General features: G+C 36.5%; 1 protein-coding gene across 3 annotated transcripts in view; it reads left to right on the forward strand.

Moving 5' to 3' along the window:
* The window catches only part of LOC138336962 (plexin-A2-like), a 112,614-nt gene that overhangs the window by 25,692 nt on the left and 63,150 nt on the right, over positions 1-23,772 (forward strand). For all 3 annotated transcript variants that reach the window (XM_069286611.1, XM_069286613.1, XM_069286612.1), the window contains one exon: positions 5,482-6,536. In XM_069286611.1, coding sequence (XP_069142712.1) covers positions 5,487-6,536 — 1,050 coding nt within the window. In that variant the 5' untranslated portion in view covers positions 5,482-5,486. The remainder of the gene's footprint in view (positions 1-5,481; positions 6,537-23,772) is intronic.

Below are 23,772 nucleotides of genomic sequence, written 5' to 3' on the forward strand. Positions count from 1 at the left end.
CGATTAATTTTCATGATTTTGAATGCCCCACAAAATATAAAGAATACAAGTAGGTTTACAGTACAGCCAAACCTGTCTATAATGACCTCCCACGATGACAAAGAAAAATGGTCTTTATTAACAAGTGTCTTGCTATGCAGGTCAAATTGTATCAAAATAGGCGATTTGGGACCCAAAGAAAAAGATCTTATTAAGAAGGTGGTCTTTATAATGAGATGGTTGCCAGACAATTTTACTGTATTTGGCATTACCATATTTACAGAGTAGCTTACAACAGCCATTTTGTTGCCGTTAGGGTTGCTGACGATTTGGTGTGAAAGTTAGTCACATAACGAGACATTCACCTACGTCATTAGATTTTGTGCTTGTACTTTTTATGCACCAAAAATTCTGCTGAATTCAGCTACAATATGATGTGTTAATTTCAGCTTTTTATAACTGTAATTGTGTGTGCAGTAACATATTGCCGTGCCTATATAGCTTACCAGTATGCAGAGACGGTAATTTACTGTTAGATTCTAAAATCCATTTGTTGAGCAGGTCTTTTTCTTTAAAAATGAAAATAATTAGAAAAGTTTGCAGTATTAGAATTCAGTATGAGTTAATTAAGCAGTAATCCGACTGTTTCCTGAGTAAGTAGGAGTGTTCTAAAGTACATGTATAGCAATACTTAGTGCTGATCCGCAGGGTAATTTCCTTTTTTCCCTCCCTTGACAATATTGTCGGCTCCATGCGATTCTAGATAGACTCTAGCTGATGGTTTCGCACTGGTAGATAAGTTTATTATGCTAGTATCTGACTACCTAACAAGTCCATTGTGAGCATTAGAGATCGCTGAGATGGGTATAATCAAATGGGTATTGTTAGAGAATGTTATCCTAGATCGATTTTAAACCAGATATAAACATTTTAATTACTTTTGTACTACCGGCTATCATTGCATTCTTCTTGCTCTTTTTACGTCTTATCTGATGATACAACTCCAGCAAAAATCTGATGATACAACTCCAGCAAAAATTGTAACGAGAAAAAAGTAATATTATGTTCATCAAACCTCTGTATAAAGAACAACTAAGGGACAGAAATGTCCTTTATATACAGTTGTCCTTATATTGTAGATTGTATCAAATGGGGTTGACACATTTGTCCTTTATAGACAGTGTCCTTTATATACAGGTGTCCTTTATACAGAAGTCAATTATATATAAGATTTTACCAAATGGGATTGACACATCTGTCCTTTATAGACAGGTGTAGATTTTACCAAATGGGATTGACACATCTGTCCTTTATAGACAGGTGTCCTTTATACAGAGGTGTCTTTTCTAGCAGGTTGGGGACCATTCCAATAGTGATCTATTCCTTCTCAATCCATTTGAGGGGAGTGCGGACAGCATGTATTTACAGTGTGACTTTTTAGTGGGTTACATCAGATGTTTTCATGTATTTAAAGTATGACAAAAAAGGGTGATTTAAAATTCTTAAGTTTCCTGCAATTTAGAAAATAAATATCTGCATTAACAATGACTTACTTTGTATTAGCTAAAGGATAGTTAACAGGATCAACTTTATTTCTTTCAAAGTGTTTTTGAATGAATGCAAGTGAGATTTAATTTATTTCAATGTTCAAATCTCAATTCAAATAGAGAGATAAAAACCTACAAAAAGCCCATTGTATCTCTAATAATATTATTGAAATAGAATTATTGATACTCTAAGAAGCACACTATGCTTTCACAATTTTTTTTGATTTTACTGTTTTTATTAATGGTATTGCTGTTCTGTAGAATATCAGTGGTAACCAAATATGTATTGATCTCACCAAGCTTTCAAAGACGGGTGTGTAGTCTTTGGTATGTATATAACCAATGGTGTCGCCTTTCTGTGTGGATCTGATACTGTAAAGTAAACTTTTTGTTCCATATGGGAATGTTTTTACTCGATATTAAATTGAAACTACTGGGATTTAAAAGTTAAAATATATATTCCCCCAAAGATTTTCAATGGTATTTGAGAAAAAAGAATAAAATGCAGAAAATGAAATAATTGGAAATATTCTGTTGGTGCTTCAATGGGAATGATTCTAAATTGCAAAGTTATTAAAATATTGTCTGTTGCCTGCACTATATGTGATAAATCATGGTTTGATAAAGTGTCACCCTCTTATATCCTCCTTGAAGTAGGAATGTGATGTATCAATATCTCAGAGAATCAGTTGACATATTTTCAATCTCCAAGATGTATATGGTTTTTCTCTTTATGCCTCTGGCTGAAAGTGAGAAATGGACTGGTCTGTCCTGATGTGGTTGTAATCTTTGTTTTTCTTATAACTTTCGGTGGTGTATTGTTGGCCCTCTATGTGTCAGATAGCCACTAGCTGCTACTCAGAGATGATTGAGAAATTGACTACCTCTAGTAATAATAACTGTAAAAATAGAATTGTGTCATAATACAAAGCAATTATTTTGTATAAATTTAGTTAAAATATTTAGTTCGGACCCATATACGGTAGTTACATTGTTGCCTATCACACATGGGTTGTATAATGTAATTTTATCTTTCTGTGTACTGCAAAACTCAGGAGATTTACAAGTCTTATTGGTGTTACAACTAAGATAAACATAGGCTGATTTATAAATAGTTGACAAAAAATGGTCTTTTACAATCCATCGAGTGTTCTGCAGTTCAAATGAATTTATTACATAATTTGTTTACACCAATCTATATATGAAGAAATATAATATTTTCAACTTTTAGACCGACCGTTCAATAAAACCTTGTTATATTGCACAGTTCGAAGTTATATTGCACGCTTCCATGGAAACGTTATATTGCACGGTTCGAGATGTTATATTGCACGGCTTTAGGAACACCTCGCTGTTGTTGTCTAGTTTCGTAGAAAACTTCCGAGGAATTGCAAGTAACAGTGAGTTACATTATTATGACGTCACAAAGGTTCACGTTCAATTTCGCGCTGGATTTATAGATCTGTATCAAGCACGTCATGTAGACGTTAACTGTACCGAGTAAAGGACGGACACGATGAATGTATTAGATCAAAAGGCTGTAAGCAGGTCTAATAATGTGAAAACAGACAATAAGACATCCAAACCGGAGTTACAACGTGACGTACGTGGGCTATACGTCAATCTTCAATAGGATATTAAGTTTTTTTCCGTACGGTACGGTGTTGATGATTTTGTTAAGTGATTGTCGTATTCGTTTTATAAAAAAATATTCAACTGAAAAACTGGTGATTATGTAATAAAACAAATATTCCATGGTTACTGTGCTCTAGTTCATAATATTTACCCCTCGGTGATGGTAATCAACAAATGTTATATTGCACTCGGCCTTTGGCCTCGTGCAATATAACATTTGTTGATTACCATCACTTCGGGTTAAATATTATGAACTAGAGCACAGTAACCCATGAAATATTTGTATAATATAAGTCTGGGGTCTGGGATGATCAGATCATGGTGACCTGATAAATACATACTGTACTTTACTATTAGAGATAGGGTTATCATCCATGCTAATAATATCAAACAAGCTTTAGATGGATTTATGTGTATATTGTTAGTTTTATTGAAATACAATATCATGATAACATAACTGGGAGTTAAATTTGGAGAAATTATCTAAGAAAATATGATACCATATAATGAGTTGTAAAAACACTAGGAGATATGAACAATTTTAGTCGAGCATGACATTTAGCATCCTGAGTTTATCTTTTAAACCAAATGGAATACTTTTTATGTCCCTCTCTATGAAGCGGGAGATGGGAGGGATTAGATATAGTGTTACCCATGTCCCTCCTGTCATACCTTACCCCCCCTGAGTCCCTGGTACGTGTCCCATTCCGTCCCATCCTGTCGTGAACATACCATCCTGGGTATCTAGTCCTGTCCCATGCTTTGATAAACGGTGATGTGGGTATGTCTACAAGCATTTTAAGTTCTAAGTATTCTGAAGTAGGCAGAGCGAAAAATAAAGTGAAAAAGAAAAGAAAATCTACAATTAGCCAATTTTCAGTTCCTTATACATTTAGGAAATTTCCCAAGCCCAAGTTGACACTTTCGTTGTACGACTGTTTAAGTTGTGGTTGCAGTAGTTGCTACCATGTAACACCTCAGAACTGCAATGTCTTTTCTTCGTTATAAATGATTAATCAGCCATTCATTACAAACGCTGTAATGAATCAGAGCAGGTATTGGTACTGTCGTTAGGAAAGCCTAGCTCTCTGAACAAAGGTACTATCGCTCGCAGAACAGTGCATTCTTGGTGAAAGTGGGCAAAATGATTTAAGTATGTTTTCTGATCTTCATGTGGATAATAGTTCTGAACACGGGAGACTTTTACAGCTCTATTGAATAACGGACCTGCACCCATCTATCTGGGTTACGGTAGAAAATGGATGTGTATGCACTCTCACACTTTTTTTTTTATTATTTTCGATAGTGGTACACAGGAATCCTCTTAGGACTATCAGACATTGATATGAATTTATATACAGGGTGTGAGTTTAATGTTGTGTTGGAAAGCTTAAGGTTCACACTGAAGGTTTGACTTTAGTTCGAAAAGGGTTTCTCAATCTCCAGTATTTTACGGAGCGAAGCATTTACAGCGTTAGTGTATAGTGTTAATACCTATAAGAGAAGTGTTATGTGGGATTCGTCTGCTGATATTTTCGTCCGATCTCCCTATAAATCACCGATTAATTGCCAGTGATCTCTTCACTGCTGATTCAGTTAGCTGTTCAAACAAACCAATACGGAGGGCTTCCCTTCAGTGAGTGTAACAATGGAAAGATTATATTTATTCACATGTCGGCCATTGTGTTGAGGCCCGCTCTTTGTGATCCCTGAAATCTCACCCTTTGTGCTTGTCCATAAAACACAATATTTCCATAATTTATCAATTTACACACAAGTCTTAATGCTTCTGAGATAATTAATCAATGTATGAGGCAGTCAAACGGTTTTTGCGATTACAGATTTTTAACAGCAGACACACCAAATGCTTTAGAGCTGAATTTGTAAGCGACACTTACCGCGCTGTGTATTTTTTGGTGATGAATCAAACATGTAGGATATGTTTTTGTGTTTTGTTCTCTATTCAGGAATGAAAATCGATGACAGACAAAGTTAATTTAAAACTCCAGGAATTTTCTGTGGTTGTATGTCACATAGAAGTCTGATGGTGCACAATTAAAATTTCACATATGAAAGATGGAACATAAACTTTATCTTTCAAATGTGAATATTACTTGTTACACAGCAGACATATCTACCAGGAAACCCAGAATTATTGCTAACGTTGTCTAAGTGATAGAACAATATGTTAGATATTATAGGTATCTTACTTCTGTTTTTACATTTTAGGATAGATATCTGAAGACGCAGCTACTTTGTGTAAATCATAGAGCAATATTTTAATTACGGTAGATTTCTAATTTCTGTTTTTACATTTCAGGATAGATGAAGACAATGGATGTGATGATGTCACTAGTGCGGACATTTGTGTGCACCATGTGGTTGGTGCAGACGGCCAGCACCATGCACATTGTACATACGTTTCGTGATCTACACAAGGACACAACTCTACAAAACTTGAAAGTTAGTAAAATCACCGGTGATGTTTTCGTGGGTGCTACAAACGCTTTGTACCGTTTTACATCGGATCTTAATTCATTTCAAAAGGTTGCTATTGGACCAAGGGTAGATAACCCACACTGTCCTCCACCACATTTACCTTGCAACGACACAAAGAAATCCACAAACAGTTTTTCAGAAGGAATTGCAATTGATTATCAAGATAACACTCTTGTTGCTTGCATTAGTTTATTCCACGGAACATGCCAAATTCGACAACTGCAAAATATTTCTTTGGTTGTCAAGGAGTTATACCAGCCGTCTGTCCCAAACAACCCAGTCAAGTCCAGTCTTGTTTTTATTGCGCCTGGTGTCGAGAATAAAGATGCCTTGTACATAGGAGCGGCATACAGTAACCTTGGCAACAAGAAATATCGTGCTCTAGTTCCTCACATTAGTAGTAGAAATCTGAACTCTCTTGAATTTTCTTACGTCGATTCCTTGGGTGGCACCAGGATCAGTATATTACCTGAAGCCAGATTGGATATCCCTGTTGAATTCCTGTATGGATTTCCTTACGGTGGCTTTGTTTACTTCATCACTCGTCAGTACAAGTCGGCCATTGAATATATGTTCGTAACCAAAATAATAAGAATTTGTCAGCATGATAAATATTTCAACTCGTACACGGAAATCGAGCTGACTTGTCAACCCGAGTTCAACTTTGCTAGAGCAGCCTACTACGATGAATCAACAGAGAAACTTTATGTTGTGTTTGAGAATAACGAGTTTGACATGGATGGACCTTCAGCTGTCTGTGGATACAACATGGCCGAAACTGACCGCCTGTTTAACCTGACGGTAGAGGAGTGCTTCGATGGCGATGGAAATCTAGGACCTTCTCACATCCGAGAGCCTGCACCATGCCCTCCCAAGGTATGTAGATTTTATTTCTTACATATTCCTACACAGCAACTTCTATTGGGTTATCATACACAAACACAGTTATTTCCCTTGTGTAATGATTTACAGTTTTACTGAGCCTTATGAAGAAAGTCAGATGTTGGTAGATTTGATATATGTAGAGTTGAAGGTGAGGGACTACAGCAGTGTTGATGTTTCTTACACAAAAGGTCAGATCATGTTTAAGTGTCACCTGGCTTTGAGGTGAAGGTCAGAGATTATAGTGTAACTCCATCTTGAGATGAAGGTTACAGATTTAAAGTGTTACAGCACCTAGAGGTGAATGTCAGAGATTATAGTGTAACTCCACCTTGAGGTGAAGGTCAGTGATTATAGTGTAACTCCATCTTGAGATGAAGGTTACAGATTTATAGTGTTACTCCACCTAGAGGTGAAGGTCAGAGATTATAGTGTAACTCCACCTAGAGGTAAAGGTCAGGTTATAGTGTAACTCCACCTAGAGGTGAAGGTCAGATATTATAGTGGAACTCCACCTTGAGGTGAAGGTTAGAGATTATAGTGTAACTCCACCTAGAGGTGATGGTCAGGTTATAGTGGAACTCCATCTTGAGGTGAAGGTTAGATATTAAAGTGTAACACCACCTAGAGGTGAAGTTTATGTTATAGTGTAACTCCACCTAGAGGTGAAGGTCAGGTTATAGTGTAACTCCACCTAGAGGTGAAGGTCAGATATTAAAGTGGAACTCCACCTAGAGGTGAAGGTTAGAGATTATAGTGTAACTCCACCTAGAGGTGATGGTCAGGTTATAGTGGAACTCCATCTTGAGGTGAAGGTTAGATATTAAAGTGTAACACCACCTAGAGGTGAAGTTTATGTTATAGTGTAACTCCACCTTGAGATGAAGGTTAGAGGTTTATAGTGTAACTCCACCTAGAGGTGAAGGTCAGGTTATAGTGTAACTCCACCTAGAGGTGAAGGTCAGGTTATAGTGTAACACCACCTTAAGGTAAAGGTAAGATATTATAGTGAAACTCCACCATGAGGTAAAGGTCAGATATTATAGTGTAACACCACCTAGAGGTGTACAGTAAAACAGGATTATAACGAACCACTGAGGACCAACAAAATTGCTTTGTTATAAGCATAGTTCATCATACAGATAGTGCAGATATCTGTCATGGGAAATGAAAATTACTATGTTATAACCATGAATTTGTTGTTAGCGTGTTCATTATAGACGTGTTTTACGGTAACTCCCCCTAGATGTGAAGGTCAGAGGTTACACTGAAACTGTATAATTATTATCATGGGGGTGAAGGTCAGGAAATACAGTATAGACAAACCTGAAGTTGAAGGTTACTGAAGTAAAGTATTAATAAAAAGCATTCTGGTAAGATACGAACATCATGAATGAGAAAGAAAACCGTGTGTGTTATCAAAAAGTGAATTGAGAGTACAGACAATTTGATTGTATGAGGTCTACACACCAATTAGGTTATGGTAGGAGGAGTCGTGGAGAGTCTGTGGTACTACCAGTCTCTACCATCTGTCTGTAATAGTGTTACACAACTTACACATGATTAGGTCTTTATCTGTAAATGGACAAGTGGTTCCCTGTCAGGGTAAGAGCGATAAGGTGGACAAGTCTGTCGACTGATCCAGACAATTATAGATATTGACTTTCAGCTTCCAGCCTTATTTTGTATCAGCTGATAGGAGCGTAGAACATCAGGAGTACTTCATCATACAGGCGAAGCATAATGGCAATATTTAATCTCAACATAACTTCACTGAGCGACACATATTTAAAATATTTATTCTTACTATACCAGGTATATTGGTTTTTTTCATAAACTGATAATAACTGAAATAAATTGTTTTAAATGCAAAAATTTCTGAAATTGATATTACGTGATAGCCCAAAATACTTACTCCACAATAGAGCTCATATTTCATCATTAAATGCAACTTATGCAATCAGAACCGAAGAACAATAATATAAATATGCGGTTTAATTGATTTCTATTAGGTATTGTAACAAAATGAGCATGCAATATGTTAAAGTATTGTGTGTACACAACAAGACCTAACTGGACGTGTTCATGGGCAGCTGTACAAATTGTTTTCTGTATTTTGTGGCTCTTTTGTTATTTTGGGAGAGTTTGTCCGGGATGCACTAAACGTAAACCTATATACAATAGACAGAAGTACATGCTGCCTGTCTTCTACTCCAGGTGCACCAGAGAGATGGGATTTCCAATTTTCTGGTCTGTTTCTCCCGATATTGGTATGGCCGACTGTGGGCGGAAATGCATGTGTTGTACTCTCTTGTAACATACATCTAAATAAAGAAGCACTTTTACTTCAGTCCAAGGGTTTTGTATATGGCTTTAACAGTTTCTTCAGTATCATTAATTTCAGGTGAAGGATGGGTAACTTATATATTAAATAAGGATAAATAGAAAGTTTAACATTGGAATTCTGCCTTTTTCCCAACCCCTGTTTTTTTCTCCATTGATGAGGTTCTGCCATGGTGAAAATGCTTGCATACCATAGTCCTATTTTACGCTGTTTATTTGTTTACACACGTAGTTACCACTAATTTACTGGAAAACACATGTATTCTGTATTCTGGTATTTTTTGGGAAATAATTTGTTGAGGCCAACTAATGCAAGTGCTAGAGACCAACTGTGCTTAACTCTCTGTTGAATTTTCCTTGTTAGATCTCGTTTGTGAGTAGGATTAGACAGCATTTTGAGGTTAATTAGTAAAATCATGACAGAAAACTTGAGTGGATTAAAAAATAAAGGTTTTGAAATGTGTTAATGAGGGCATTGATTGGACTGGTGAATTGGTGTAATTAGAGGAGGCGATCAAATCTAATGAGGAAATTTTATTCTCAGTGTGGAATAATGTTGTAAGGGGCATTAAAGTTACATCATCTGGGACTTAGGAATTACATTAATGACAGATCATGTTTGGAAGGCATCTCATTTTAAGTTCTGGTAACAGTTAATAAAATTCAACCATGAGATTTTGTTATGCGTCACAAAGTGCATGAGTCCTTAAGAAGTTTTCAGATTTTGGGACAATAATGACCCCTATTCTTAATTGGTGAAACTTTTTACAAATCAAGCCAAATTTGGAAAATTTTGAATTTAGTCCTGGTTGATTTCAATACAATTGAATCAATTTGAAGTATCTAGTCAGAATGAGGGAAACAGGCAGCATTCGATCCAAATCAGTAAAAGATTTAAAAACAAGGCATATAAATTTTGCATTACCAAAATGCAAAAGTATTAAATCACTTTTAAGTATAAGCTTTGCTTATGTGACATCTTTCTAATAAAACTGAGATCAAAAGGAGATATTGAGATAAGAAAAACAAGAACAGCAAAGGGAGACAACAAGAGCAAGGGAGATAATCAGGGCAAGGAAATTTAAGTGGAGTAAAGGGAGACAACTAGAATAATGGAGATAATTGAGACAAGGAAAGACCATATGAAGAAATGAACATAAGCTACAAGCTATTTTTAACAGATCTTGATAAGGAAAGTGATAATTTCTGGGAAAGAAAACCTCACATTTTTTCATGTCTTTTCAAAAGAATATTACCAGGTATGTCAATAATTCAAACAAAAGATATCTCATGTTGAATCATATAGAAATACCCACAAGCTTAATTGTCTTATGTTGTGTATAAGCTACCTTTGACATAATTTTTTTGGCCTGCCTAATACCTCGGAGTTTGATCGGATTTTTGTTGTCCCTCCTAATTCTTCAGAGTTTGACATGATTTTTTGGCCCTCCTAGTACCTCGTAGTTTGATATAATTTTTAGGCCCCGCCTAATACCTCTAAGTTTGACATGATCTTTTGGCCCGCCTAATACCTCATATTTTGATATGATTTTTTGCCCCGTCTAATACCTCGGAGTTTGACATGATTTTTTGGCCCGCCTAATACCCCGGAGTTTGACATGATCTTTTGGCCCGCCTAATACCCCGGAGTTTGACATGATCTTTTGGCCCGCCTAATACCCTGGAGTTTGACATGATCTTTTGGCCCGCCTAATACCCCGGAGTTTGACATGATATTTTGGCCCGCCTAATACCCCGGAGTTTGACATGATCTTTTGGCCCGCCTAATACCCTGGAGTTTGACATGATCTTTTGGCCCGCCTAATACCCCTGAGTTTGACATGATATTTTGGCCAAGTTGAACACAGTAGGATTGTGTAATCATTTAGTCACTACAATACTTAGGTATAGAAAACAGAGTTAGAATAATCTAGTCTTTCAGTAGGTATTTGATGAAATCTTTTCCCTCTCAGGGTTTACAACCTTATCCAATCTATAGGTGCCTGTACAAAACCACAATAAATCTATCTTAAACATTTGAAAGTTGTTCTTGGCATATCAACGCCATGTGATTTCTATCCAATCAGATAACAGTATTTATGCAGTCCCTATTGATAGTTACCAAGTGGTAGACTATGGGAGATGTGGTCTGTTACAGAAGCAATGGATGTAACAAACACCACAAGCCGTTCATAAATATGTTTATATGTGTATGTAATGTTTTATACAGATCATAGGGACAGGTGTTAGGTAAAAAGATAAAATGTACATGTAATACTGGGGGCCATCTTAGAGTGAAGTCAGCAGAATAGGATTTTTTTTTTTTTTATAAATATAGTCGTATTTCATGATTAAAATATTGCACAATGAAATGACTTTTGTTATTTGCAGAATCATCAATAGTCCTTCGGGTTCACTGTTAATTTTTTGAATTTTGTAAGCAAAGTCACACAGGTAAAAAATATTAAAAACTATTTTTATCCAATACATACCCAGGATGCTTAGAAAAAAGGAAAAAAAACAAATTGAGATGGCGCTAAATGGAACAAAATTGAAGCCAATATTCAAAGAGGTAATGCAGATTTTAAGTAATCTACAAATCAATCTACAAAAGAAATGCTATACAGGAACTACACGAAGTTTATATTTTCAGTCTCGATTATTTGGAAAAGATTTTAATTCAAGGTGAGTGATTTGAGGCCAAGTTGAAGGATGCTTTAAAGGAAGATATGGTGTTATTGGATGGAGTAATGTGGAACTCAGTTTCCTGATGTCTTCATGTACAACATAAACCTGTGTTTGTCTCAACAATACACAATTTATTGTGTAAATGTAATGGGTCTGCATAAACATAGAATATAGTAAGTTAATCAAACTGTTTTCTATGACAGGTGCAAGTCATTATCATCGCACAAAGATGTGCTCATATAATTTTACAGATGAAATTTGGTCTTGAATAGTTTATTCTATTAGATTTAACACTTTTATGTTTAGAATTTAATTTCACCATTAATGCTTCAGGAAGTATAAAGATAAACACATCTTGTGTTAACTTTTTAAAAATGGAAGCCTTAAAAATGACTTGAAGAAAGCAGGGGCCAAGTGGTTAAGATGTTTTAACATATTACCATAAGGCTTCCACCTCTGGATTGCCAATTTGAATCCCATGTGGGGTAGTTGTCAGGTACTGATGGCTGGTCAATGATTTTTCTTCAGGTACTCCAGCTTTTCTCCACCAAAACACCTGGCACATCCTTCAATGACCCTGGCTGTTGATATGACATACATTAAAAAAAACAAATTGAAGAAACGAAACAAGGCAGAGCATAATTATTAAGATATATAATTGTTTGTTGTTTTTAAGGAAAGTGCAAAAAGACATAAGATATTAAGTGACTTATATAAACACACTGAACAAATGCTATGCCATTTATATATTGGAATACTATATATATATCTCTGAATTAATGTCCAGTAAGAATGGCAAGACTGTAAAATCATGACTGTTGATAATACCCTGTATTTAGGTGTCTGTGTATTGTTTTATGATTTCTATTTGGCCAGGCCAATAACTTTGCTACTGTAGCTTAATGGTCCTAATGGCAATGTCTGGCCCTGTGTGTTAATCAACTATAACATTACAGTGTGTGTATATGAAGGATTGACATTTCTCTAGTGTATTTGCAAGGCTGTGTATTGCAGATATATGAAATTCTCCTGCCCTTGTAATGTTAAAATTCTTTTTCCTTTTGGAGTAAAGCAGGGGTGTGGTGTGTCTTACCTCTTAAATGTTAAATTTCTTGTCCCTTAGGAGGGTGAAGTTACAGGGGTGTGGAATATCCCTATCCCTTTTGGGGTATTGCATGGGTGTGAAATTCCCCTGTCCATTTTGGGATAAAGCAAGTATGCAAAATCCCCCTTTCCCTGTTTGGGAAAAGCCATTGATGTGAAATATTTGTATACCTTTTGGGATCTTGCTGGGAATATGGAATTCCCCTGTCCCTTTGGGGTAATGCAGTTATGTGATTAATTCTAAGCCTTTTGGAGTCTTGCAGGGATGTAAAATTCCCCTATCCCTTTGAATTAAAGCAAGGATGTACAATTTCCCTGTATCATATATAATTCATTGGGATGCAGCAGGGATATAGTAAGGTGGGTACGTTTTTCCTCAATCATTGTCCCTCATTAAATTGGACACATTTTCACCAGGAATTACCTGTATTATCGATACAGATTGTATTGACATTTTCCCATTTTGAATTCATGGACATTACTTAAGGGATTCTAGTCAAATTTGAAAGAATCTTGTCAAATTTGAAAGAATCACATAAAAGTATACTGTTTGGGAATGGATTAAGTTTCAGGAAACCAGACCACTGCATACAATTCCTGGAACCAGTCTGGTGGCATCATCTCTTGACGGACTTAACCTTAAAAAACAACAAAATTATAATAAATCAGAGATTCAAGGAAAATAGGTCAAGCCCAATGTCACTAATGAGGAAAACTCTTGTGATGCTCCTGCTGCTTAAGTCTTTTTAGAGGAATTGATTAAATTTCCCCCCACATTAATAAAGAATATTATGATCTCAGACAAGTTTGATTTCCAAGGGAGATGGATCAAGGCCATTGTCACTATTTTGTTAAAGGTCTTGTTAACACTGGCAATGTGTAACTTTGCTCTAGCCAAAATTTTGGGTCATGTCTAAATGTAGGTCACAGTGACCTTTATGATTGAGGAAAATAATGGGTTCATCTACTACCATGGGAATTATGATTTTCTGAAAAGTTTTATTCATATTATCAGATTTTGTATTATTTTCTAATAGAGATGTGAATTTGCATATTTTCTTGTTGACTGCAAATTGTTTTATTCATTTTTAGCTCACCTGACCCGAAGGGCGATGAGCTTATGTCATGGCGCGGCGTCCGTCGTCCGTCCGTCAACATTTAATTTAAATAGCTACTAGTCATAGAGTTCCGCATGGATTGTGACCAAATTTGGCCACAAACATCCTTGGTTGAAGGGAAACAAAACTTGTATAAATTTTGCTCTGCCCCGGGCCCCCAGGGGCAGGAGGGGCGGGGTCCAATAGGGGTAATAGAGGTAAATCCTATAAATCGCTACTTGTCCTAGAGTTCTGCATGGATTGAACCAAATTTGGCCAGAAACATCCTTGGGGGAAGGGGAACAGAACTTGTATAAATTTTGGCTCTGACCCCCCGGGGGCAGGAGGGGCGGGGCCCAATAGGGGTAATAGAGGTAAATCCTATAAATCGCTACTTGTCCTAGAGTTCTACATGGATTGTAACCAAATTTGGCCAGAAACATCCTTGGGTGAAAGGGAACAGAATTTGTATAAATTTTGGCTCTGACCCCCTGGGGGCAGGAGGGGCGGGGCCCAATAGGGGAAATAGAGGTAAATCCTATAAATCGCTACTTGTCCTAGAGTTCTACATGGATTGTAACCAAATTTGGCCAGAAACATCCTTGGGGGAAGGGGAACAGAACTTGTATAAATTTTGGCTCTGACCCCCCGGGGGCAGGAGGGGCAGGCCCAATAGGGGAAATAGAGGTAAATCCTATAAATTGCTACTTGTCCTAGAGTTCTGCATGGATTGTAACCAAATTTGGCCACAAACATCCTTGGGGGAAGGGGAACAGAACTTGTATAAATTTTGGCTCTGACCCCCCGGGGGCAGGAGGGGCGGGGCCCAATAGGGAAATAAGAGGTAAATATTCAAATTCCTTCAGAAAAGAAACAATGAACCTGTATTCAGAACATGACTTGACATTACACACCAGGTGAGCGATACAGGCCCTCTGGGCCTCTTGTTGACATTATCTTCTGAAAGATATAAAAAAAACCGAATAGTTATAAACTTGTCTCTTTGATAATAAGAAAGATATGTGAATTTTTCAAAAAAAAAAAATCTCATAATAAATCAGATGAAAAATATTGAATGTCCAGTAAAACCTAGAATAATACCTATATGTTAATTTAGATATCCAGTAAAACCTGAAATAAAAGCCTACATGTTAAGCTAACCAGGCATAGGATCAAATCAAGCTTGTCTAGATATCCAGTAAAACCTGAAATAAAAGCCTACATATTAAGCTAACCAGGCATAGGATCAAATCAAGCTTGTCTAGATATCCAGTAAAACCTGAAATAAAAGCCTACATGTTAAGAATAACCAGGCATAGGATCAAATCAAGCTTGTCTAGATATCCAGTAAAACCTGGAATAAAAGCCTACATATTAAGATAACCAGGCATAGGATCAAATCAAGCTTGTCTAGATATCCAGTAAAACCTGAAATAAAAGCCTACATGTTAAGCTAACCAGGCATAGGATCAAATCAAGCTTGTCTAGATATCCAGTAAAACCTGAAATAAAAGCCTACATGTTAAGCTAACCAGGCATAGGATTAAATCAAGCTTGTCTAGATGACCAGTAAAACCTGGAATAAAAGCCTACATATTAAGCTAACCAGGCATAGGATCAAATCAAGCTTGTCTAGATATCCAGTAAAACCCGAAATAAAAGCCTACATGTTAAGCTAACCAGGCATAGGATTGAATCAAGCTTGTCTAGATATCCAGTAAAACCTGAAATAAAAGCCTACATGTTAAGCTAACCAGGCATAGGATCAAATCAAGCTTGTCTAGATATCCAGTAAAACCTGAAATAAAAGCCTACATGTTAAGCTAGCCAGGCATAGGATCAAATCAAGCTTGTCTAGATATCCAGTAAAACCCGAAATAAAAGCCTACATGTTAATTTAAGCTAGCCAGGCATAGGATCAAATCAAGCTTGTCTAGATATCCAGTAAAACCTGAAATAAAAGCCTACATGTTAAGCTAACCAGGCATAGGATTAAATCAAGCTTGTCTAGATGACCAGTAAAACCTGGAATAAAAGCCTACATATTAAGCTAACCAGGCATAGGATCAAATCAAGCTTGTCTAGATATCTAGTAAAACCCGAAATAAAAGCCTACATGTTAAGCTAGCCAGGCATAGGATTGAATCAAGCTTGTCTAGATATCCAGTAAAACCTGAAATAAAAGCCTACATGTTAAGCTAACCAGGCATAGGATCAAATCAAGCTTGTCTAGATATCCAGTAAAACCTGAAATAAAAGCCTACATGTTAAGCTAACCAGGCATAGGATCAAATCAAGCTTGTCTAGATATCCAGTAAAACCTGAAATAAAAGCCTACATGTTAAGCTAGCCAGGCATAGGATCAAATCAAGCTTGTCTAGATATCCAGTAAAACCTGAAATAAAAGCCTACATGTTAAGCTAACCAGGCATAGGATTAAATCAAGCTTGTCTAGATGACCAGTAAAACCTGGAATAAAAGCCTACATGTTAAGCTTACCAGGCATAGGATCAAATCAAGCTTGTCTAGATATCCAGTAAAACCTGAAATAAAAGCCTACATGTTAAGCTAACCAGGCATAGGATTGAATCAAGCTTGTCTAGATATCCAGTAAAACCTGAAATAAAAGCCTAACATGTTAAGCTAACCAGGCATAGGATTAAATCAAGCTTGTCTAGATGACCAGTAAAACCTGGAATAAAAGCCTACATATTAAGCTAACCAGGCATAGGATCGAATCAAGCTTGTCTAGATATCCAGTAAAACCTGGAATAAAAGCCTACATATTAAGCTAACCAGGCATAGGATCGAATCAAGCTTGTCTAGATATCCAGTAAAACCTGGAATAAAAGCCTACATATTAAGCTAACCAGGCATAGGATCGAATCAAGCTTGTCTAGATATCCAGTAAAACCTGAAATAAAAGCCTACATATTAAGCTAACCAGGCATAGGATCAAATCAAGCTTGTCTAGATATCCAGTAAAACTTGAAATAAAAGCCTACATATTAAGATAACCAGGCATAGGATCGAATCAAGTTTGTCTAGATATCCAGTAAAACCTGAAATAAAAGCCTACTTTTTAAGCTAACCAGGCATAGGATGGAATCAAGCTTGTCTAGATGTCCAGTAAAACCTGAAATAATACTTACATGTTAAGCTAACCAGGCATAGGATGGAATCAAGCTTGTCTAGATGTCCAGTAAAACCTGAAATAATACTTACATGTTAAGCTAACCAGGCATAGGATTAAATCAAGCTTGTCTAGATATCCAGTAAAACCTGGAATAAAAGCCTACATGTTAAGCTAACCAGGTGGAGGTACTTATAGACCACAGATATCCCTGGCTTCAGCAGCTGTCGACAAGCCTGTGAAATGCATGTGAATACCATAATGTTGTATGGTGCCAAGGTTTGTCTCCCCCCAATTGGGGTGAGGCGTGCAGTTGGTTCTCACAGGATGGTTATCTTCTCCCTCCCTCTAAACCTCTGTTCAAAAATGTTCGAAGGAGGGCAGATACTCAAATATGATTTCACATCAAAAACGTATTATATCTGGAAATCATTGGAGCACATGTTTTTGATGTATTTCACAGAATTTTGTAGAGGCCTTGTAATCAGTCCCAAACTTATCTTGATATGCAAAGCAACTGCTTTGCAGCTTGAAGGCGAAAATATTCACTTGATGACTTTGGTGGATTCTCCGCTTTCTATGTTGTCTTCCACGAAACACTTGCCGTTTATCTGTAAAGCGGCTACCTTTACATTAATTAAATAAGAAAATTCTTGTTAAGAGTTATTTAAGAGAGAAAGAAAATCGTTTGAATTTAATTAGGTACTGCATAGGCATCTCAACTAAATTCAAATTGATATTTTAAAGTGTTATTAACTGTTCAAAGTGTAATTTAGAATGATGTTTCAGAAACAAAAAGCGGAACAATGTTCATCTAATAGGATGGAGGCGGATGTAAAGATAATTAATTTTCGAAAAAAAAAATCTATTCTTGTAATTAGATTTGTTAATTTGTTTCTACTCTGCAGAACATTATCCACATGATGGGAGGGAAAGTTGATGTTAAATCTGTAACTTAATTATAATGTTTGAAGTGTTTGTTAAGTTATAAATCTACTACTGGCAGCCTTGTTGAGAATTTCCTGTTTCAAGGCTGTTAGACCTCAACTCATCCACTCCTTAAGACACATTTTAGACTCTTCTAAATCAGAGACTAGGCCAGTCCATTGTGAAATTTCAGGGGTGAATAAGATGAAATGACCCTGGTACTGGACATCTGTGTCATTTGTGTTCGTATAGATGTCATCACTGAAGGTTTTCATTGTAATTGTGAATTTTCTGCAGAGAAATTTGTTGGGTTTTCCATTGACACTGTCTCGTCAGGAGACTATAGTAGCTACAGGGTGGAATACCCGATAGGCCTGGAAAGCTGTTCTCTGTTGTCCATTTCATTATCTGATAAAACAATGGTACATGTGCACAGACAAATACACAAAGTAGACAATTTTACATCCTGAAATGTTCGATACATATCAAAGTTAATACAACATCTATTGCAACTAGAAATAATCATTACTGAACTGGAGTGAGTCTCTGAATACAACTCATGTGGCCATTTAACAAATGTAGCACTACTTATCTTTAATATTTTTATGACATAGCATCACTTTCCCTGCTTTCCTGAGAGCACGTATCTGGTTACTCATAGTAGCACTTTGTTGATTTTACATGAAAATAATCTCATTCATGTTTAACCTTTAATTATTCTGATTACCATTAGTGTAGGGAGCTGTCAGCCGTTAATTGAGGAAATGTTGACATTGTTTTATTTTCTACAGCCTCTGTGTCTAGGCGAGGCTTGAGGCAGCCAGGCTTTGCTGATGGTATCACAGGGCTGTATCTTTATATCAGTAATGTTTTATCCAAATGACATTCATATACAGCTAATGGAATTGAATGGAAAGTAATGAATGTGAGTTTCCTCATCATGACCAGGATGACTGTTTGTTAGAGTACAGGAACCAGGCCATAGCACTGATACACAAGCCAGCTTTCTCACACTTGCAAGTTGCCCAGCAACTTCATAGGATTCGACTTGGCCTCCAAGTTCCAAAAGCTGTGGATTAGCTCAAACACTCTCATAACTATAAATAGGCCTCCCCTTTTTTGAGGCCTCATTTGAACTGACCTCCAATTAAATGCAGACTGAAAATATGAAAACTAATAATTTCTTTTATAAATTGATTTATGACTTACTTTGTGCAACAATTTCATGAAAGGCTTACCCGGAATCCAAGTTTGATTCTATGAAGCACAAACCCCTTATATTTTCATATTTTTAGCATCTTGGGTGCTTATAGGGTTGACATTGTATAAGACAAAGTCCATTGCAGGAGATTTTGAAGATTGCTTGCCCCAATATTAATGCAGTACATGCATGCTTGGTACTGTATTGGGTGTGTGAACCATGCAACTACAAATGTCATATGTCAGGCCCCAAACTGTGATACCAGTCTTACTGTAAAATTTATTGTGTAACTTTGACAACTCTGATGAAAAACATACCCAATACGTCTTTCAGGTTTTTGTCAAGCACTCAAGATTTTTGAAAACGGGAACATAGCTGGCGGGGTTGTCACACGGAGAAATGACCCACAAGTCATTAAAACATGTCAATGACATCAACAGCATTACTTCTGGCTCTGTTGTAGGCTGGGCCAATTTGTGTGATTCTGTGTGAAGTCATAGAAAATATAGAAAATAGAACATGACCTTCCTAGTCTAGTGTGTCATAATGGTTACATTATTGAGTACGAAGTTAGAAATAAAAGCCATGGACTAAATTCATTCAAGTCCAGTCTGGTCCAAGATTGTCAATGAGTAAAATTTAAATAGCAGCTATTGTACTTACTGGGTGACAGTATAGTTTTCACAAAATCTTACCAATTCAATCAGTTCAGGTGTTTGATGGTAGTTAGTATATATATAATTAGAAATAACAAGGAATAGGGTAGAATGATGGTTGAAGAGTATTATTCTTACAATTGAGTTTTGGTGGTCATGTATAGCTACAACCTACCCAACGATATTCATAGTCGGACTCTACCTTAGATGTAAAGCTATTTTTTAAAATAGGATCTCGTAGTTAGTCATCACACAAACTAAAAAAATTCCTATGTAAATATATATATATGCAAGTCGTAAAGAAATGAAGCACTACAAGTAGCAGGATCCCAGTTTCCATTTGTAAATGTAGGTGTTTTTTTTTTAAATTTTCTTTTACCCAGTAATCTTCATTTGAAACAGTTTTTCGTTCCCCAAAGCAAATTTTAATCCGTAGCAGCTTAAACCCCAGCTATGCAGCTTATGAGGCTGCTGTAGTTTGTACAGTAAAACCAGTCGAACATGATGTTGGCAAATTGTACCAACATCCTACAGAAACCAACGAAATGAGACACGGATGTGACAAGATCTATCGTGACTGTCATGATAAACTTTGTCACATCAGTAGTCGAGGAAGAAAAAATCTCGACCTGTCTTCAGACTGAAGTATTAGTCTATTTCTTCAGAAATTGAATCAAATGGGGTGTTTTGTAGCTATGATGAAACTGTAACCTGGTGTAGTTTGTATATGTTTCCTCTTATTAGATAATACCGATAGAGATGGAGATGAAATGGGCGGTGTAAGGACAACTAAAGTCATGCTGAGATGTGATATTTGTGTCGTCATGTTATGGAAAAGTTGAGCAAAAGATTGATTATATGTCTGGCCTACCATGCCCCCAGAAACAGTTCTTCTGTGGGGAAGGAAGAATAAGATACAGTCTTATAAATTTGAAATCCAATTTGTCAGCATGCATGCTTATCATTTTGCGAATGGTTGGAAGTTGAGGATGTAGTGTTGACATTGGTACAGGAAAGCCAGCAGTCTATGTACTAGACACTGGGGCTATCGGTTATGAAGAATAAACATCTGGACATTTTCATCATATTCTTAGGAAATGCTTTCCACTCTTGTATATTTATTCTGTTGATGTAGTGAATTTATGGAATATATCTTGCAGACAATTTCAAAAGTTTGTTGACACTGTTTGATAAGTATCTCCTTTTTCAGGCTAAAATATGTATGTGGTTTTCTTACCTGTAGGGCCAAGTATATTTCTAGTTAATGAAAGTGGTATTTTTTTGAATCCTCAACTATTTAATTATTTGAATTCATATCTTATTTTGATTTGAAATGCATGATGTGCTGTATATTGTAAATATTAATGCCTCCATTATTCCTACTGGATCATCAACAGATACTGTCACAGTTCTAAAAGTGATCATAGTTAATAATGCACCTGTGACAAAATGGTACAGTCAAACCTGTCTATAAAGGACTCAAAAGGGTCATTACAAAAATGTCCTTTATAGACAGGTGTTCTTTATACAGAGGTCAATTATACAGGAAATTTGTACCAAACTGGGTTGATGAGTCCGTCCATTATAGACAAGTGTCCTTTATAACAAGTTTGACTGTATGTATTTAGCTCAATGTGTCTGTAAAAAGACTGTTTTTAGCTCAGAGCTCAGCCATGTTGTTTGATCACGATGTCGTTTTGATCTGGTTGTCTGTGGTCCAGTTTTGATGTCATGACAATCTGATTGTGTATAGTACTCCCCAGTGATTTGTGTTCCTTGGGAAGCTGAGCTATAAGGTCAAATCTGTGATGATGTATTGGTAAGTCTTCAGACTGTAAGTGGTCTAGTGGACTACAGTTGACCTGGTTTATGATGTATTGGTAAGTCTTCAGACTGACCTGGTTTAGTGGACTACAGTTGATGTATTGGTAAGTCTTCAGACTGTAAGTGGTCTAGTGGACTACAGTTGACCTGGTTTATGATGTATTGGTAAGTCTTCAGACTGTAATTGGTCTAGTGGACTACAGTTGACCTGGTTTATGATGTATTGGTAAGTCTTCAGACTGTAAGTGGTCTAGTGGACTACAGTTGACCTGGTTTATGATGTATTGGTAAGTCTTCAGACTGTAATTGGTCTGTGGACTACAGTTTGACTGGTTTATGATGTATTGGTAAGTCTTCAGACTGTAATTGGTCTAGTAGACTTACAGTTGACCTGGTTTATGATGTATTGGTAAGTCTTCAGACTGTAAGTGGTCTAGTGGACTACTGTTGACTGGTTTATGATGTATTGGTAAGTCTTCAGACTGTATTGTCTAGTAAATACAGTGACTGGTTTATGATGTATGGTAAGTCTTCAGACCTAGTGATTACAGTTTACCTGGATGAATGTATTGGTAAGTCTTCAGACTGTAATTGGTCTAGTGGACTACGTTGACCTGGTTTATGATGTATTGGTAAGTCTTCAGAGTAACTAGTACTACTGACGGTTTATGATATGGTACTTCAGACGTACGAGGTACCACAATAAAACAAACATAACTCAGAGAAACCCGGACTGTTCACAAGGCCATGTCTTACTTAAACTATTGAACAAGTCTGAACCCTAACTCGGAGAATAGTTTTAAATACCTAAACTATCGAACTAATAAAGTGTTTTCTTATGTTTGAGATTGTGCTTAACCTTAGCTCTGAGTTAACTATAAGCCTTAAAAAATAGTTCTGATATTAAGTCTTATCTAAGGTTATTTATAGCTTAGTCTTATCTTCGCTTAACCTTAGCTGTGTTATTGAACTAAGCCTTACCTTAGTTCTGATGTTAAGTCTTATCTAAGGTTAGTAGCTTAGTCTTATCTTTGCTTAACCTTAGCTGTGTTATTGAACTAAGCCTTACCTTAGTTCTGATATTAAGTCTTATCTAAGGTTATTTATAGCTTAGTCTTATCTTCGCTTAATCTTAGCTGTGTTATTGAACTAAGCCTTACCTTAGTTCTGATATTAAGCCTTACCTAAGCTATCTAGCTAAGTGTAATCTTAGCTATGATATTAGGTCTTACCTAAGCTTATTGAGCTAATCCTTATCTTAGCTCTGATATTAAGTCATCTTAGCTCAGACATCAAGCTTGGCCTTAAGTGTTGCCCAGCTAATTAGCAGATCTTGTTCCCAACTTCCCAGCTCATAAAATTGCGAAGCATTAGTTAACACAACAGAAATAAAGACAGAATAATCATGCAAGGCGTCTTAAAACCGATGGTACACAACACCGTTGATAAGACAATTACACTTGATATGACTGTGGCTGTCTTGAGAACAATACAGACGAGGACAGTGTGTCATGGACAATCATCACCTGACATACATACAACTAACTGCTGGTTACTGTTGGAAAAATCCTTGAAACATAACATGTAAAAGTTGGAGAAAGTAAAACTACCTATAAAGTGTAAGTTGAATATTTTCCTGGTGTAGTACCGCTGTTTGTCAACTTGATTACTCTATGTATACTTGGTTCCTTCAGCTTTAAAATCTACATTTATTTTCCTATTCACAGCAGCAATCATACCCAATGATGGATAAGAAGTAATTTCATTTAAATTTGTGGCAGTTAAAATCAGACTGAGACTGCGAGTAGCTAACCATGCTGCCAGCGTGGTTTGAGGATACACATAGCTAGCATGGTATCGGTGTGCCGAAAACTCATCAACAGCCTACAAGATAACATGTGCCACCGAAAATTGATTATAAAAACTTTTCAACTACATTGACTTCCACACAAAACCATTTTTATGTGTTTTTTTCCCTTTGGGATAATAGATAGAGTTCCTGAAGTTCGGTTTCGCGTCTTTTTCATTTCCTCGCTGATCCTTGCTCCTTGTATTCAGTTTGTGACGCTATCTTCTGACAGTAATGAAGAATGGTGACACAAGTGCAGCTAAACAAATATTGTACAACATTTATAATACGATTGCTTTCTAAAAGTACATAGGAACATGTTATGACAGTCATGCTGGGGTCACCGCAACATGTACGGCATCCTAGAGTTGATGCTACAGAGTTGATCACATGTACAATATGGTTTGA

The sequence above is a fragment of the Argopecten irradians genome, chromosome 12, assembly GCF_041381155.1.
Source record: "Argopecten irradians isolate NY chromosome 12, Ai_NY, whole genome shotgun sequence".
NCBI classification, from domain to species: Eukaryota; Metazoa; Mollusca; class Bivalvia; order Pectinida; family Pectinidae; genus Argopecten; species Argopecten irradians.